Raw genomic sequence first — 19829 nt, 5'->3', positions numbered from 1 at the left:
GCAACAACTTTTATTCAATCACCAAGAACAAGTTACAAGTTATGAGACGAAGTTACAAGCAACACTCTCTCAGATTTCCCAGTCCTTAAGACTACTTATACTAGCTTAAAGCCCTTTACAAAGACCCCCTGTCAACCAGCTGTAATATGGGTTTGTTAGCTAACAAACCCAGAATTCTCTCGCCTGTTATAACTGAACTTAACAGCCTTGAGGACACGTGTTGAATTCTTTCAAACAGTGAGCCCCAAAACGACAGTCTTCAATGCTGTACAGAGTAAGTGGAAGCACGTGACATTTACATGCTTCACTTAAAACTTTTGGTTGACGATACAAGTTTGTCATACAGACTTGTATGCTTTACAGTTGACATGTCGTATACCAACATGACCACAAACTGACACGACGGTTGATCTCCTGGAAATCAGTTTAAAGCTCATACTTTAACATTCTCCACCTTGAGCTTGAAACTCTCATGACCTGCTACTCTTCTCTCCCACCATCTGTAGTTTAATTATAACAGATGCCAACCAAATCCAAACAGAATTTGAATTTAGCTCCTGGAACAGCTTTAGTCAACATATCTGCAACATTGTCATCTGTATGGATTTTCTGAAGCATCACAATTGCTTTTGACACTTCCAGCCTGATGAAGTGCACCTTAATGTCAATGTGTTTGGTTCTTTCATGGTGAGTTTGATTCTTGCTTAGACATATAGCACTTTAGCTATCACAATGTATCACCACAGACCTCTGATTGACTCCAAGCTCCTTCAACATACCCTTAAACCATATTGCCTCTTTTATGGCTTCAGCAGCAGCTGTGTACTCTACTTCAGTTGTGGACAAAGCCACTACACTTTGTAGCTGTGATTTCTAGTTTTTGCGCAGTTGTTGAATGTGAATAGATACCCAGTTAAAGACCTCCTTCTATCCAAGTCCCCTGCATAATTAGCATCCACATATCCCACAATTAAACTGTCGTCTCTTCTCTGTCCCCCATATATCAGACCATGCCCAGAAGTTCCCCTTAGATACCTGAGTATCCACTTTACAGCCTTCCAATGTTCCTTTCTAGGATTGGACATATACCTACTACCCACATTGACTGCATGTGCTATATCAGGTCTGGTGAGTACCATAGCATACATCAGGCAGCCTACAACACTTGCATAAGGGATTCTCATCATTTCAGACTTATCAGCATCAGCTTTTGGGCAATGCTGCTCTGATAATCTGAAATAGGCTGGTAATGGTGTTTGCACTGGTTTAGCAGCAACCATGTCAAACTTGTCAAGTACTTTCCTGATGTATTCCTCCTGTGTAAGAAACAAGGTGCCAGATTTTCAATCTCTGATTAGCTGCATTCCAAGTATTTTCTTAACTGGTCCCAGATCCTTCATCTCAAATTCACCTTTGAGTTGTTGTTTCAGAAAATTTATATGTTTCATGTTTTTGCTGGCAATAAGCATGTCATCCACATACAGAATCAGATAAACCACTTCCCCTTGTATCTCTTTGTAATAAACACAGCAGTCTAGATTACACCTTTGAAAACAAAGTTTCATCATAAAGCTGTCAAACCTGAGATACCATTGTCTCAGGGACTACTTGAGGCCATAAAGTGATTTCTTCAGAAGGCATACCCAATCACCTTTTGACTGGTCTTCAAAGCCTTCAGATTGAGACATTATTATTTGTTCTTCAAGCTCACTATGTAAAAATGCAATCTTAACATCCATCTGTTCAAGATGCATGCTATGAACTGCAACCAGTGCTAGGATCATTCTTATTGAGGTATGCCTAACTACAGGTGAGTAGACTTCTGTAAAATCTATCCCCTTCTTCTGTGTGTAGCATTTGGCAACTAACCTAGCCTTATATCTCATGGATTCAACCCTTGGTATACCCTGCTTGACCTTGTAAACCCATTTGCAGCCTACTACCCTTTTGTTTTCTGGTCTTTTTACAAGCTCTCAGGTGTTATTCTTGTGTAATGACTCCATTTCATCATTCATAGCTTTTATCCACTTGTCTGCATCCTTTCCTGAAACAGCTTCTCTATAGGTTTTAGGTTCATCATTGTCTAATTCATGGGTTGCTGTTAGAGCATATGCTATCAAATCTGCATACGCAAACCTCTTAGGTGTTTTGATAACTCTCCTTTGCCTGTCTCTTGCCAGCTGATAGTTTTGAATATCTGTATGAATTCCAGAAGTTTCACTGATATCTTCAGCTTCTTCTCTTTTCATATCTTCAACCTCATCATGGTAGTTCAGAGCTGATTTACCTGTAAACTCCACCTTCAAATGTTGTCCCTGTGAGTCCAATCCTCCTTCTATTTTAGCATGATCTTTCTGATGTCTTTTCATCAAAATCTCTAACTCATTGAAGACAACATCTCGGCTAACTATACACTTTGGTGGCCTCATTTCAGTGCACCAGAGCTTATAACCTTTGACACCTTCAGGATAACCCAGGAATATACATTTCAGTGCTCTTGGCTTCAGCTTCCCTTGCTTGACATGTGCATATGCTGGACAATAAAAAATCTTTAGATTTAAATAATTTGCTGCCCTTCTTGACTACATCTCTACTGGTGTCTTGAAGTTTAAGGCACTGGATGAGCTTCTATTCACTAGATAACATGATGTCATCAAGGTTTCAGCCCACAGTGTTTTAGGAAGCTTTGAATGGATAAGTAAACATCTGACCTTATCCATTAAAGTCCTGTTCATTCTTTCTGCTAGCCCATTTTGTTGTGGGGTGTAACTCACTGTTTTGCGTCTTTCTATGCCATTGAGTTTGCAGAAATCATCAAACTGTTGGTTGCAGAATTCAAGCCCATTATCAATCCTCAGTCTCTTAATCTTCCTACCACTTTAAGTTTCTACCAATGCTTTCCATTGTTTAAACCTCTCAAAGAATTCATCCTTGCTTTTTAAGACATAAACCCATACCATTCTCGAGTAATCATCTATAAAGGAGAGAAAGTATTTTGCTCCACCTAGAGAAACAGTTTGTGATGGCCCCCACAGATCTGAATGGATGTAATCTAGGGTCCCTTTTGTGTTATGCACTGCAGTTTTGAAACTAGTTCTTGAGGATTTGCCTAGGACACATACCTCACAGAACTCCAGAGATCCCAACTTATCATCCCCTAAGACTACCTGTTTTGCTAAAACTTTTAGCCCTTTCTCACTCATATGTCATAACCTTAGATGCCATATAAGAGTTTTATCCAAACCCAGACTTGCTGAAACACTGACATCTCCAATTACAGCAGTGCTTTAAAGCACATATGAGCCATTTTGCTTATTCCCCTTCATTATCACTATAGACCCTCTAACAACCTCCATTACTCCATATTCAATCTTAATGGAGCATCCAACCTGATCTAGAGTGCCTAGAGATATTAATTCCTCTTTAGGTCAGGAATATGCCTTACCTCTATTAGCTCTCTAATCATCCCATCAAATATCTTAAATCTAATGGTTCTTAACCCAGCAACTTAACACATTGTGTTATTCCCCATCAGAACCTCACCTCCATTAAAAGAATTATAAGTAGTAAAAAGATTTTGATCAGGGCATATATGATATGAACATCCAGAATCAAGAATCCACTTACTGTTTGTTTGAGTTTCAGAAGCCAAAAGGACACCAGTTGAGTCATAGCCCTCATCCTCAGATGCAACAGCAGCATCACCATTCTTTCCATGCCCTTCTTTACCATTGTTCTTTCTATCTGAACAGTCCCTCTTGAAATGTCCTGCCCTTCTTTATGGCAGTGAAAGCATTTCAGATTTTTATTCTTAGACTTTGACTTGTCTTTTTTCTTCCCTTTGTTGTTTTCTCTCTTTTCAGGCCTTCCTCTTGTCATCAAACATTCCCCAAATTTTGTTTATGCCTTCTTTGTGACTTCTTTAGAACTTAGAGGATCCTTTACATCAGCTATCGATATTGACTGCCTTCTATAGAGCAGTGTATCTACAAAGTGTTCATAAGATGGTGGGAGAGATGATAACAAGATTATTGTCTTGTCTTCATCCTCAAGTCTCACATTTATATCTTTAAAATCCAGGATGATCTTGTTAAAGCTATCAATGTGAGTTGCCAGAAAACCTCCTTCCTTCATTTGCAAAGTATACAGCCTCTTTTTGGTACAAAGTCTTTTGGTTAGAGACTTCTTGGTGTATAGGTCTTCAAGTTTTTTCCAGAGGCGTGCAACAATTGTTTGATCTCCCACTTCCCTAAGAACCCCATCTCCCAGACTCAAGATTAGAGTGCTATGAGCTTTATCCAAAGCATCTTGCATTTCTTCATCAGAAAACTTGCTGGGCTTCTTTTAGATCTTGGATCACCGAAAGTCTCTTCCAGCCCCTGATGAACCAACAGAGCTCTCATCTTGAGCCGCCATAGATGAAAGTTGTTTTCTCCAGTGAATTTTTCTACCTCAAACTTAAAGGTTCCCATTTCTTGGATCAAAGATCAGAGATAAAGCTCTGATACCAATTTATTGAACCTAGACTAGATTTAGTATCCAATCAAGAATCTCTAGGATCTAGCTGAACTCTCTAACTATGACCTAGAAATGGCTAATTAAATCCACACAAGAGAATCATCCAGAAACAGTATACAAAGAACAACAAATATAAGTGGTTCGACTGGAGACAACCTACATCCACTGAAGAACAGAGCAACAACTTTTATTCAATCACCAAGAACAAGTTACAAGTTATGAGACGAAGTTACAAGCAACACGCTCTCAAATTTCCCAGTCCTTAAGACTGTTTATACTAGCTTAAAGCCCTTTACAAAAACCCCTGTCAACCAACTGTAATATGGCTTTGTTAGCTAACAAACCTAGAATTCTCCTGCTTGTTGTAACTAGACTTAACAGCCTTGAGGACACGTGTTGAATTCTTTCAAACAGTGAGCTCCAAAATGACAGTCTTCAATGCTGTACAGAGTAAGTGGAAGCACGTGACATTTACGTGCTTCACTTAAAGCTTTTGGTTGACAATACAAGTTTGTCATACAGACTTGTATGCTTTACAGCTGACATGTCGTATACCAACATGACCACAAACTGACACGACGGTTGATCTCCTGGAAATCAGTTTAAAGCTCACACTTTAACAGTATTTAGTACCCTCTTCAACATTATTATGAAAACCTCATTCTTGGAATCGATCCCTCTTCCTTAAAGCAAAATTCACATTTATTGTTGCTTTCAAATTTGACAGATCATCATCTTCCATCAGAAAGCAACCACAGAGTTGAATTTCTTGCATTCAAAGGCAGTTGTTGAAGAGTCTATTGATTCCATCTCTGTGTATGCAAACACCTTCAAACCTTAGTATCTTAACTCAAACAAGGTTTTCCGCAATCACGGAAGCTGCACTGCACGTTAAGTAAAAATCACGCATGCTAAGAGTCACAGCTTCAAGTACCGCAGAGCAGTTTCTTCCAATTTCTTCCACAATTTGATCAAAGTATCGATATCTAATTTTTCCAATTGTACTGAGTTGACATTTCTCCAATTGCATATTGCTTTCGCAAATCCTCTCCCTGTTATTTCTGATGACCCTAATAGGACTAACCTATCAATACCCTTTGTTCTTTGCGAAGCATAAATGAGATGAGCGTCTGAAATTTTAAGATCTTCAGGAAACAAAAGTGTTCTTATAGACAATCGCCAATTCTCCAAATAAATATTTCCCAACGTATCATTATCATCTAGTATACTCTTTAACAGTTTCATCAATACTCTGTCTCGTGACGAAGTAAATTTTGCATTTGCAAGAGCAGGCCTGATTAAACCCAAATCAAGCAGGTTTTTTTTGTTTGCCCAGCACAAGATGTACCAACAGGCTAATTGCCAAGAGCAGCATACTGAGGAAATATTGCAAGACAAGTCGGAGGAGGATATGCCGTCGAATATCTTCATCAGAATATCAAGATTCAAGTCTTCCCATCAGCTTCTCGGTTCCATTGACAGAGATTCTTGGGTTCTTTCATCACCAGTGCTGATATTCCTCTTGCTTTTCTTGCTTGCGGAAGAAGCCATCATTTCGTGTGTATAATTTCTGAAAATTTAAACCCGCTTTGTTGGTAATAACGGCAGAAAAAAAAAATCCTGATTCCTAAGGAAAAGGGATTGTGAGGTTTTAATTTGCAAAATTAGAGCGGAAGCGGGATTCCTTTCAAATTTCGGAAATCCAAACCTTGACGACCGCAAGAGTAGACTCAGGAATCATGATTGATTCCTGTCACCAAAATGATTGTTAAATTGCCATAATAGCCCTGGAATAATTTAGTAATTAATCATACTATTTAGAAACAATTATAATTAATAATTGCTGAAGTTTGTTATCAAAAAATAAAAAGAAAGAAATAACAAAAAAATTAAAAAAATTTATCATATAAGTGTAGAATAAAATTAAATTAAAATTTTCAAACTACAAGAACAAATATCTACTAATTATTTTAATATCATAATTTTTAAACTATAACTGTCTAACTATAATACTAAATGAAGCTTAAGTTCACATTACTTACATTCTATTTTATCTCATGGGCGTCTGAACTTGTGTGGTCTTTACCAGTGCTCTTGAATCCATACTAATTTTTGGGCTCGAGAGTAACAAAGCCGGTGAGTAAGCAAGCCCATAGAAAATACATCCCTCCGTTCGCTCTAAGAGCAATGAAACTTTATCAATGGACACAGCGAAAATGGCCGTACAGTTTGAAAATTTATAACGAGATTAGTTAAGTAACTTGTAAATTGTAAAAGTTGCAATATGCAATAGTAGTTGCTGAAATAAATAGAAAAAGGTAAATGGTAAAAACGGTGGTTAATGCAAAGACAAAGGGACATGGTCACGGGAAAGAATCTTTTGATACATAGGTGACATCAGGGACCAAATCGGGCTTTGCAAGAATGGGGGCCAGGTGACAATTTGTACATTCATTTGCATACGAGCAGCAGTTGCAGCTGCAAGCTAAAAATTGTTTGCTTCTAGATAATGTTGAGAGACTCTGGCGGTGTGGAGTGGAGCCACCATTAATCAATTTAGGCTTTAGCATGGTAATGGAACTACTATGAATGAGTCGCGAGAGTACCCAACTTCACAAAAATGCCTTCAGCTTTTCTCTATTATTATGTCAGTATATAGGGGTGTTGTACTTGTACATGCTGTTATTTTAAAATAAAAAAATAGTAGCAATAATAACACAACTGGTAATTAACTCTCTCCCCACCCAAAATTATTTGTGAGCCGAGCATACTACCTCAGCCTGCTGAGAAGGTATGCCCTGTCAATCAAATTCTATCAAATGTAGAGTATGTGGGCTTTTTTAAAAAAAATTTAAAAAAAAACTTTTTGTTTGGTGGATCTCATAACATTAATAATCATATTAAATCATTTATCATAGTGTCACACATGCATTTAATTATATCTTAATATATAATTGCCCGTGTATATGTGTGTGTGTGTATAGAGTATATACTAATTTCTTGTATCCCATTGTATTTTGCAACCAAAATTTATTTTTAAAAGCTCATTTGAAATGAGAATCCTAATAATTCCCTATAATTATAATCTCTTCTCTAGTCTCATGCATAGCAAATGACATTTTATGATTTTAGCTTCTCAAGTTGAATGAAGATTCTGACGAAATTAAATATATGGTCTACAACCTAGAATTCGGGATATAATGATATAATTAACTAAGAATGCGTGACATAAGTGCCAATTTCTGAGAAGGCAGCAGCAAAAAAAAAGAAAAAGAAAAATGCTTAGAGGCGAAGTTAAGGACAAGAGGCAAAACAAGGAAATTTCTAAGAGAAGCCGCTTATAATACAAATCCACAATAACCTTTTAGAAAGATACTGTCAATACTTATGATTTTATGTCATCAAGAGCCAAAGTCTCTCCATCACATATTGTTTATAGCGTATTATATTTGAAGAGGTGAAAAATCTTTTTCAAAAGTTTTCATTAATAATTCTTTTAAAAAGTAAAAGGTGGGGGTTCATATATATGCATGTCTGCAAATGGATGCGTGCGGCAAGGTTTTGGTCTCTTCTTTCCATCTTTTGCTCTATTTCTTTAGTGATTATTTATTTAATTATTATGGATATGATAAAGCAGCTTCTTCCTTATGAACTAGGATCTAATTTCTACTTTGTTTACTCAGTTTGTTACACGATTTCCAAACTTTTAATGCAAATAGTAATCCTAATGATTCTTCTTAGTTTGTCGTACAGTGCAGCACATGCAAAAGAAAACCCCACCGCTTTTCTTTCACCTCTTTATTTATGAAAAATTGTTGTAGGAATTATTTTGCGTTAAGCACAAAAATGAGTAAATAAGTATTTTAGCAATGTGTTTTACAAAATAAATAGTTAGGCATTTTTGTTCCTTTTTCCCCCATAATTTCATAATATGCTATCATTTGTCTTCATGAAATTAATTTTAGATTTCAAATGTATCAATTCATAAATTTGGGTAGTGGATAGTTTTTTCAATTTTGAATCATAATTCGAAAATCACTCGTTAAAAAAGATAGTAAATCAACTTTCTTCCCTCATATTAATTGATAGGAATTAAAATTTAGATTAGGGTTCTCTCTTAATTTAATTTGTACTGAGCAAATAACTCAATTAATAATTGATAGTTAATAAATAAATAATTAAATTTTACTCATACACTGTTACTAAAAGATAAATGGTAAAAAATTTTAAAAACTCAATAGAGATCAAATCAGAAGAGGATCCAATTCCTTAAAATTTTCCTTGTGTACATGTATTTTTATTTTTTAAGAAGATCATTATCTTTTAAATATATGAAATAATTTTAAATCCAAATATTTGAAAAGCACCAGAACACAGTAGAGTCTGGGTAAATTCCTATTGTAATATCACAGTCAATCATTGTGATATCATAATTAATTAGTTACACTCTAATTTATAGGACATATAAGACATTTAAAGAAGCGTAATGGATAATTTTGTCTGATGAGTCAGAAGATATGTTAAGAAAGCAACCAAAGCACACACTTTTTCTAGGACTCCACTTTGGCTTTGAGTAGAAATTATTGGGAACTCATTTTGGAGCAACCCTCCTCAAGAAAATGCAATGTTCAAAAGAAACCCTTGCTAGGTTCTTCTACAATATCTCAAGCCTCTCTTTTCTTCTCCTTCTCTTCATCTACTACTCTTCCATTTTTCTAGCCAATTTTTTTCACTTCGTTGGCAGTTACCCTTTAATCCAAAGGTATAGAAACCATAATCATCATGAATATATTATATCTGTAGCTCTATCTCATTATTGTATTTTTTTATTTTTTTTATTTTTTTATTTTGTCGCAGAGCTCAGAATGAATATGATTACAATTTGTTGTCCGAGGAGGAGGAAGAAGAGGAAGAGGCATATGACAATGACAGATATTTTCACGGGGAAAGCACCGAAAATCATCATCATCATCTGGTGGCCGACATAATTCATGGAGGTGAATCGCTTGTGTTTTTGCATGACAACAGTTTATACGGAGACCAAGATCATGTTCAGGAATTTATAAACCCGCATGATGAGCATGTCACTGCTGATGACGATCGAGATGGAAGTTTCGATACTGCTCTATATTCTGAACCTGATGATGGTGGTGATTCATCAGAAGACGTCGTAGAAGAAGAGATCTCTCCAGCAAGAGATTATAACCATTCAGCCTATGATTCTGAACAAAATCATGGCGGCTCCACTTCTCCAATAATCATAAACGTTCACAATAAAAGTGGTTTGGTCGAAAATGATGACGGTATTTTCACTCTTTTACTAGCACCACTATGTGTGCTTTGTTACATTAGTCATCACTTGCTGCACTTGTAATAATAAGTTCGCTCGCACATCCTGATCATATTGCTAATGCCGTTGCAGAAAGTCACCGTGATCAGGAAAATGAAAAAAATAAAGCGGACAAAAGTGAAAATATTTTTGTTTTTTCGGCAACTAGATTGGAGTCCAAGAATAAGCTTCAAGTCCAAGAAAAGGATATTGACCATGAAGAGATATTCGGTGATTCCTGTACCGTTGGTTCTACTTCAAAGAGCTCCTCGGACTGGAGGAGCTCCATCACTTACAGAGATTCAGGGACTGAAGATCCCTTTTCTTCTTCGTCGCGAAGAAGTTGCCCCAAATGGGAATCCTACACAGTTTTTCAAAGGTATGATGAAGAAATGATGTTTTTGGGCCAAGTTAGCGCACAAAAGCTTCATGAAACAGGTAATATAATTGTTGTTTTAAATTCCATATATTTAATAAATTTTTGTATTAGTTTCCTCATGCAAGTGATTAATTTTTCCTGCGTATTTTCAGAATCATTAAGGTCTATCCAAGTCTGTCCGAGATCGATCTCTGAGAGGATTGTTCATAAATTTGCAACAATAAACAAGAAGCCAGCGGACATCCGGCACAACCCATATCATGAACTAGAAGCTGCTTATGTAGCTCAAATTTGCTTGACATGGGAAGCACTGAATTGGAATTACAAGTACTTTCAGCGCAAGCTATTAGCTTCGCGTCGAGATCAATCTGACCCCGGCTGTCCGGCTCACATCGCACAGCAGTTTCAGCAATTTCAGGTTCTTTTACAGCGATACATAGAGAATGAGCCTTATGAGCAAGGCAGGAGACCCGAGGTATATGCTAGAATGAGGCTTTTAGCACCAAAGTTACTTCTAGTGCCAGAATATCGAGGTACTTTTTTCTTTAACAGTTTTTTTCTTATTACTCGTTATTTTGTCGTGAGATTTGCCCCTTTTTTTTCCCATTACTATATATCAGTTGCTCCTTTACTATTTTCATTACTCCTTTATTATTTTCATTATAAGCAATATAACCACCTAGCACCATAAATTGATAATATTATCTTTATTTTTAAATACATTTTCATTTATATTTATTATAAATTAATAAATCAAATAAATTGAAACTAAAATACAAATTGAAATACTACAAATGAGAAATTTAGATTTTGGTGTGATTAAATAGAATTAATAATAAGAATTTTTTATACTATTTATTATTTTAAAACTGAATATATATTTTATATTTCTAACATTAAATATCAATTAATAACCCATTTATTTCTCTTTTCGATCTTTTTTTTTTTCGTGCTAGGGGAGTTATTTAGTATTATATGTAAAATAGTACGTGACTAAGTGATATATATTGATTTCAAAGAAAAATTGATAACCTTCTTTTTTTTTATTTCAATAGTGCATATTTAAATGACATCGATCTTTTAAAGATTTTACGTAGTTACATAGAAATTAAATCATATCAGCATTAAATCCAAATCTTAAATGAATATGAATCATGTTATATTTAATCATTTGATAATGTTTCTTAAGCTTATTTATAATCTTTTCTTTTTTTAATTAAAGATTCTGAGGATGATCTAAAAGATGAGGGTTTTGCTTCAAGAATTTCATCGGCTGCATTTATAATGATAATGGAAGAAGGGATCCGAACATTCATGAATTTTCTCAAAGCAGATAAGGAGAGACCTTGTCAAATCATTAAATCTTTCTTTGGGAGAAATAAAAGAGGCTCAGTTGATCCCACTCTTCTTAATCTCATAAAGAAAGTAAATAACAAAGTAAGTTAATCTCCTTTCATTGCTTTTTTAAAATATATATTTATATATACGTATAACCAGTCATATATCTTTTCTTTATAAGTGCAGAAGAAGACGAAGCTCAAAGATCTCCGCCGTTCACGCAAATGCATGAGGAAGAAAAGATTAACGGTGGAGGAAGAGATAGAGATTTTGATGGGTCTAATAGACCTCAAAGTGGTGTCTAGAGTTTTAAGAATGACAGACATCAGTGAAGAACAAATGCATTGGTGTGAAGAGAAGATGAGCAGAGTGAGAATTTTGGAAGGGAAAATTCAGAGAGATTCTTCACCACTTTTCTTCCCAGCACATTGACCCACCATGCACCTTAATTAGTTATATAATTGCTTGATGACTAGATCATGAATGTGCAATATTCTAGCATGCATAAATTTGAATATCCTAGGCAACACTTTTGTGTAAATACTGTACAAAAATACATCAAGGGGCCTACAAATCAAACTAAAGTAGCGACATGTGGGCGACACTTGGAATTGAAAGAAGAGGAAAAGATGATTGGGTATGTGATTTTCATGGACGTTTAAAGTGATTTCAAAGACCAGAGACAAAGCAAAGAACATGAATGAAGATAGAGACAAGGGTAGCTTTATTTTGCTTTATTATTTTAGGCTTTTTTTTTTTTTGAAAAAAAAAACACTGGGGTTTATCTACAAGTGATTTGTGCTGAATCAAAAGAAGAGAAGAGCAAGGCTGCTACTCATGCAATGGAATAAAAAGGTGCACATGGCACACTCAAAGGATATGATAGATAGAGTAGCTAGCTAGTCGCATATGATCCTGCTTTTAGGAATGGAAAAAATTATTTTAACGAATAAAACAGCCATTTAAGGTGTATCAGTTTCTATAAATTAAGAGCGGATAAATTTTTTTTCATGATTTATGAAAAGTTGTTTTTGTTGTTGATGGCTTACAATAAGATGTATGGATGACATATTACTGACTCATAAAGATACATGATTGAACAATTAAAAAATTTACATTCTCTGATCATCTGATGTGATGCCTCCAATTTCTCTTTTAATTAATTGATAATGAATAATTGGTAGTCACCTTCATTGATTCTATTATTCTTGATCTGATTCCTTTACAGTTGGAGGAGACTGTGAATCTGTGTTATCGTAGTAATATATATTTGAAGTAGGGGCCATTATCAAAAAAGCACACATGCTCAGCGTTATACATATACATCTTTGCAGTGTTGGAAGTTTCATGTTATTCACTATTTAAGAGCAGTGGTACATTTTAATTTTTATAATGGGATAAAAAGTTTATATCTCAATCACTAAATTAAATTCGTGATTTGAATGAGAAGTGATAAGATTTAAGGTCTGTATAGGATTCGTTTTAGGAAGTTTAAAGATGATCTTGAAATGTTGAAAATTAATTTTAGTGTTTGATAAATTATTTTGAAATCATTTTTTGCTAGAGTAACTTTTCAAAATCTGATTTTGAAAATTAATTTTATATTTAATACAATTCCATATATATCCTCATTTATGTTATAAGAATTCAAAATTATCGTTATTAACCAAGAAATAAAATCATCAATTTTGAAATATTATTATTATTACCAATTATATTGAGATAATAAAATAAAAAATAAAATTGATAATATAAAATATTTATTTTAGTTGTCAATTACTATATGTGTGTGTGTGTTTATAAATGTTTAAATAAATTTTATTCAAACATTATGTCCAATTCAATCATTTAAATTCTTACAATAATTTAACAATAAGATTTATTAAACAACACAACTGCTTTTAAAACTCACAGTACTTTTAAAATAAGTTTTGCCAAACACCTAACTGATTTTTCTCATAGCCAATTATTTCCATGGAATAAGTAACAACAATTATTTTAAAAGTTACAGCATTACTAAATTTTGAGGTGTTCATAATCTAATCCGGTCCGCTCGATCCGTATAATCCGCAAAAATCTAATCTGTGGATTGGTGGATTGCATTGGATTGAAAATTTAAAAATCCACTGTTGGTGGATTGGATATAATTTACTTCTATAAATCCAAAAAAATTCACAAATTCGTAAAAATATAAAAATATATATATTTACTTAACTAAAAAAATAAAACTTGTAAATGTGGCATTACTACTTACTAATAAATAAATAAGTTAAAATATAGTTACATTAACACTATACATATATTATCCGATAATAATATATAATAAGCATAATTGAATAATTAAATAAACAAATATAACTTTCTAAACAATTAATTTTTATAATTTTAGTTATTTTTCATGTATTGATTTAAGCAAATGAGATTTTTTCTTCTTACTGTGTTATTTTTAGAAAATTTGAATGTATTATTCTAACTTTATTTAAATCTTATTCAATTTTGAATTTGATCGGTAGTAAAATTATTTTTATATTAGATTTTTTATTTAATTAGTTGTAGAATGAACATAATTAAAAAAATTTAATTGGCAAACCAATTCGCACAATGGTGGGTTGAATATGAATTGGATCAAATTCACATCCAATCCGCAGACATATGAATTGGATTTGGAATTCGCCAATCTGTAGATTGGATTGGATTAAAAATTTACAATCCACAAAATCATGAATCGGATATAAATTGATATTCAATCCGCAAACACCCCTAACTGAATTGACTCTAAATAATCAATTATTGAATAACTTCCTGTTTTCACACAATTTTAATCAATTGAATTGGATGACATCAACACTTCTACATGTTTTGTATGTTGGCCTCCTGTTTAGGGTAGGTGTAGCCAACGGAACAAATTTTCCACGCAAAGCCAAGATCTTCATTTATTCGGAATTGATTTGATTATGGATTTATGGGGCCGATGGCGTATCTCTCTCAACAATAAAACTCAGGATCCAGATATTTCCTGTAATTATGAATATGTCTATAATTTAATTAGCAAAAGATGATGTAATCCCAAAGAGCATCAGGAAAGCCACAGCCGAAACTCGTTTCATGACCAAATAAAGAGCTGATTTTACACGTATGATGATGACTAAAGTCGAAGGAATACTATCTAATTAATTTGTCTCAAATCTTTTTTTTTTATAATAATTTTTGAGCTAATTTTTATACTTTTTTCGATACAAATATCAGTATTCTCCTTGTTGATATGAGTAAGTAGATTCAAATTTCAGACCTCTCCCCGTTCAAATATGTTTACCAATTGAAGAGAAAGAAAAAAAATTAAAAAGAAAAAGAAAAACTAAATTCGTTTCATGTTTTAAAGAACACTAATTTTGTAAAATACTTTAGATCAAAGCGGGTTCAATGAATGGCCCAAAAATAAGAAGGCTCAAGGCCCGTAGAAATGTAAGCAATCCCATTTATGCAATACAATCCAACTCTCAAGCAACAGAGCAATTTTCCCTTCCAAAACTGTTCTATTTTCTTGCTCATTTTCTTGGTATCCAAACACAAGGTAAAGCTAAAAATATTTACAACAATATGAAATATCTTCTGGACCTTTGATAGTCCTCCAATTTATATTTGATAAAAGAGTTCCTTATAGTAATGATCATAACGCGCAACCTCAATTCTGATTAGTTTATATAAATGTTATCAAATGTAAACAACTACACGTCTTAAAAAATCTAATTCACCATTTTACAGGACTATAAAAATACTCTATACGGCTGCGTTCTATAGCATTATAAAAGGATAAAGCGTGGACGTTCGTACCTAAGATTGAGATATATATATAATATTAGTAGTTTTCTAGTCCATGATTATAAAGTGAGGGAAACATTCGGAAAAACTTTAAAACCGTGGGATTTTAAAACCTTAAAACTTAAAGTGCTTAAACCGCAAGGTTTATGCATTTTCCCGAACGTTTCCGCACTTTAAAATTCCGGATTGTAACATTTCTGTATATATATATATATATATACAGGGGACGGATCAGCAGCCCCCTAAAAATACTCTTAATTTTACACTAATTAATATCTATTAGATTTGAATTAAATCAATGGATGAGAGTAATTGAAATTAAATCTTCAAGATCTTTTAATATTCTCTCTCTTCATGTGGTCTCCACCTAAAATTTTTCTCACTCTTTTATTTTTTCCCTTCCTTCACGTGATGTGCTCTCTCTCTCTCTTCTCTTCTCTTGTTCTTTTTAACATATGACTTTTCGTTTGCTTTTTTCTTTCTTCCTCAGTCATAAAAAGTCTTAACTCTCTCCAGCAAAAATTCTTTACTCTCTCCAACTTTTAACTCCACAACTCTTTCTTTCACTTTTTTTCTCTCTCCACATACCATTTGAAAGCACAAAATTATTAATTTTAACCAGCGGAACTAGTCCCCCATCAAAATAGTCATCAAACTCAAGTTTAACAAAAAATTCTTGTGAAAAAGGATGTCTATTGACAACGACATGGCATTAGAAGTTTTTCTTCAAATCTCAAGTCTAGATATGATTGGTACAAAGATTTACCACATATTATGAATAAAAATATTATAATCTTAAGTACATGAAAAAAAATGTGCAAATGGGAATATGATCTCTACTCTATATTATGAATAAAAATAAAGAAAGAGAAAATAATAGCAATTTTGAGCAAACAAATAGAAACCTTGCCTTGTGCTATTTAAAATTATTAGTATTACATCATAATTAATTTGAGAATTTGCTTTAAGTGGTCCATAAAGTAAGTCTAAAATGACTAAATAAGACAAAATTACAGAGACTTCTTTAACCAATGAAACAAGTTGGTTGCTTCAATATTCCTCGTCAATGATTTTGGTGCCCAACTTTTTGAGTCCTCCTGGAAGGATTTCAACAACAATGCTACGCAAAATTGACAATAAAAGAAAATAAGAGGGGAAACGAGTGAAAACAACAATGAAGAAAAATAAGTAGCATCAATGGTCTGCAGAATACAACTTAAGCTTATAGCTTGAGGCAATCACTATGCACAATAAAACTCAAATCACATATACAAGTGAAGAACTAAAAATTGAAGAAGTTGGCTATTAAACATATAAATTTCAATGAACATAATCAATCAAAGTCTAAGCATACTTACAACAATCCTCTTCATGATTATATTGATATCAATTTAACTCATTTCTTCATTCCGTAATATTTCTGCAAATAATTAAAAATAAACTTTTTAGAGAGATCTTTAATATTGAAAGGTAATTATCACAAGATTTTATTTACAATTTACCTGGATTTGATATTTCAATGCTTTTTCTACTTGGATTTAAAGGACAAATACGCTTATCATGTCCAAGTTTGCCGCATGAATTGCACTTCCTCTTCTTCTTGCCAAGAGCCAACTCAATACCACTTTTGATTCTGCCAGTGTTGTTAACATCTTTCTTCCGACCCTTGGTTTGTGAAATATTTGGATCCAAAAGTAATGGTTGAGATGAACTAATGCTAAAGCAAGGATCATCTTTCTGTTGGCAAACAGTGGCTGGTTGGTTTGAAATATCTAACAACTTTTTTGCTAGCTCGTTGATACCATCCATGTAAATCAAGTATGCCTCATTTAAAGATGCAGCAGCACATGCTAATTTAGTAGCTTGGTGGCACATATGGCTTAGTCTCAAAGCCTCTAATTCTTCTTTACCATCATTTTTCAAAAAATCTCTCAAATCAATCTTTCTAAATTTATTTGCCTCTTGTCTCCATCTTGGAAGAATAAAATGATTCGGCAACTTATCAATGTCTAAACGAACAAACACTTTCAGCATATGTCTGCAAAGTATTCCAACGAACTCAAATTTTTTACAATCACAAGTACCCTCATAAGTTTGCGGATTTAACTTCACCATAAACTCTTCAGATTCTCCAAACTTTGTTCTCACTAGGTACTTGAGAAATTCAGCATCACATCCATTCTCTTCAACTTTATATCGATTAACTTGGCTCCATTCATCCTTAAATTTATTAAAAACATTTCTGGTATACAATTGGGATTGCATGTTTCAAAAGAAATTCTCCATCATTGACAATTCGATATTTGTGTTCTGATTCAAAATCTTCATCCCTTTTTTTTTTCAATAATCCTTTTCAACGCTTCTTCATATTTCACAACAAACTCTCTAAGATTTGTCGAGGATGTTACAAAGCCATCAAAGAATGAATTAATGCCCTCACTTCGTCCTGTAGTATTCATTCCAACAAAAAAAATACTACGATTATAAACAGGTGCCCAAGAAGCACGTATTTCATATAGATGATTTAGCCATTCATTGTCTTCCAATTTATACTCTATAATCAAACTCTTCCAAGTTTCTTCAAATTCCTCTACTTTGTAAGTAGACATAATACATTTTTTCAATCCGATCTTGAATCTTGACTTCTTGAAGTACACATGTGACAACTTCTCGGCAAACTTCTTCTTAATATGCCAAAGGCATAATCGATGGTGAGTATTTGGAAAAACCGTCACAATTGCTCTTTTCATTGCCAAGTCTTGGTCAGTAATGATAGAAACTGGAGGACGTCCTCCCATAGCTTCAAGCCATGTCTCAAAAAGCCACTGAAATGTTACCTCTGTTTCATCCTGTAGGAGTGCACAACCGAATTGTATTGACTGTAAGTGGTGGTTCACTCCTGTGAATGGTGCGAACGGCATATCGTACTTGTTTGTTCTATAAGTTGTGTCAAATGAAACTACATCCCCAAAACAGTGATATGCCAACCGTGATCGAGCATCTACCCAAAAAAAATTGGTTGCTTGCCCTTTTTCATCACATTGGATTGCATAAAAAAATTGAGGGTTCTCAGCTTGCTTTTTCCTGAAATATATAAGGACTGATTGGGCATCCCCTCCATCCAATTGCTTATGACGCACATTTCTTAAGTGATTATAGCAATCTCTGTTGTTAAAGCCCATTTGCGAACCTCCTAGAATTGAACGAACTTTTGCAATAGGCAAATTTTCTTTATGAAAAGCTTCAGTCAAATTCTTAGCAGCTTTAGGCATGTGTTTGTTTGACTTCATCTTTATTCTTCTAGCAGGAGTAACTACTTTATGATTGTGAGAGTCCCTGAAAACCGTAATCTTCCACTTGTTTGACCATTTGTCATACATAACCCGCATACTAGCTTCACACCCACATTTGACTGTTGAACAATTTCTACTTCTTTTTTTTGTATTTACCTCACTTGCATCTTTTTCATTGTGTTCTTCCATAAAATTAGGCTTATTAATCTTTGGCACATGCTTTCCTTGATGGGCACAAGTAAATTGTCCACTAGTCACCTCATTGCAGCATACTCTACTCTTGGAAGAAGATCGAGTTCGAATCCAAAATCCCTCCTGTCTACCGTAATCTTCATAGTAGTTTCTAGCTTGCTCTAATGTTTCAAAAAGCATCCCCACATATGGTGCCTCTAATTGTTCAAGATTGTTTTCAACCTCTTCGCCATTGTTCCCCTGTAATGTGTCAAACAATTGAAAGAAAAATAAATAATGTATAAAAAGATAAAAATATTGAAAAAATTACGTATTAGAAAAGTTAGGTAAAATTAATTGTAAAAAAAATAAAAAATTATAAAAGTATGACACATACCAAATATTCATTATTTTCAGGCATCTTCACGAAGAGTTGTGGAGTTAAAAGTTGGAGAGAGTAAAAATTTTTTGCTGGAGAGAGTTAAGACTTTTTATGACTGAGGAAGAAAGAAAAAAGCAAACGAAAAGTCATAGGTTAAAAAGAACAAGAGAAGAGAAGATAGATAGAGCACATCACGTGTGAAGGAAGGGAAAAAATAAAAGAGAGAAAAATTTTAGGTGGGGACCACATGGAGAGAGAGAATATTAAAAGATCTTGAAGATTTAATTTCAATTACTCTCATCCATTGATTCAATTCAAATCTAATGGATATTAATTAGTGTAAAATTAAGAGTATTTTTAGAGGGCTGCTGATCCGTCCCCATATAGATATATATATATATGCGTATGTATGTATGTATGTATTATCTATGTGTGTGTGTGTATGTATGTATAAGTTTCTAAATAGTAACAATTTTTCTTTCTTTGAGTGGGCTACATTATATAAGCTGGAGTGTAACCCGACCTGGCCCATCATAAAAACCACAAAAATTTGTAGAGTTAATTTTAGTGTAATTTAAACCTTTTTTGGGGGGAAGGGGG

The 19829-nt window shown here is 33.8% G+C and overlaps 2 protein-coding genes across 2 annotated transcripts; one reads left to right on the top strand and one right to left on the bottom strand.

Moving 5' to 3' along the window:
- Nucleotides 1-9068: 9068 nt before the first annotated feature.
- On the top strand, nucleotides 9069-12602 carry LOC102627974 (uncharacterized). The gene is made up of 6 exons (XM_006485730.4): nucleotides 9069-9280; nucleotides 9376-9821; nucleotides 9941-10285; nucleotides 10379-10759; nucleotides 11449-11663; nucleotides 11751-12602. Exons 1-6 carry the CDS (start codon nucleotides 9138-9140, stop codon nucleotides 11994-11996), a joined length of 1776 nt encoding a protein of 591 aa, XP_006485793.2. The 5' UTR covers nucleotides 9069-9137; the 3' UTR covers nucleotides 11997-12602.
- A 4272-nt stretch (nucleotides 12603-16874) lies between these two features.
- On the bottom strand, nucleotides 16875-19268 carry LOC127900545 (protein FAR1-RELATED SEQUENCE 5-like). Its single transcript, XM_052435690.1, has 4 exons — nucleotides 19245-19268; nucleotides 17792-19108; nucleotides 17468-17603; nucleotides 16875-17287 (listed from the first exon to the last, which is right to left on the bottom strand). Exons 1-4 carry the CDS (start codon nucleotides 19266-19268, stop codon nucleotides 16875-16877), a joined length of 1890 nt encoding a protein of 629 aa, XP_052291650.1.
- Between the last annotated feature and the right edge of the window lie 561 nt (nucleotides 19269-19829).

Source organism: Citrus sinensis, chromosome 3 (genome assembly GCF_022201045.2).
Source record: "Citrus sinensis cultivar Valencia sweet orange chromosome 3, DVS_A1.0, whole genome shotgun sequence".
Taxonomy (NCBI): Eukaryota; Viridiplantae; Streptophyta; class Magnoliopsida; order Sapindales; family Rutaceae; genus Citrus; species Citrus sinensis.
This window is presented reverse-complemented; position numbering and strand designations above follow the sequence as displayed.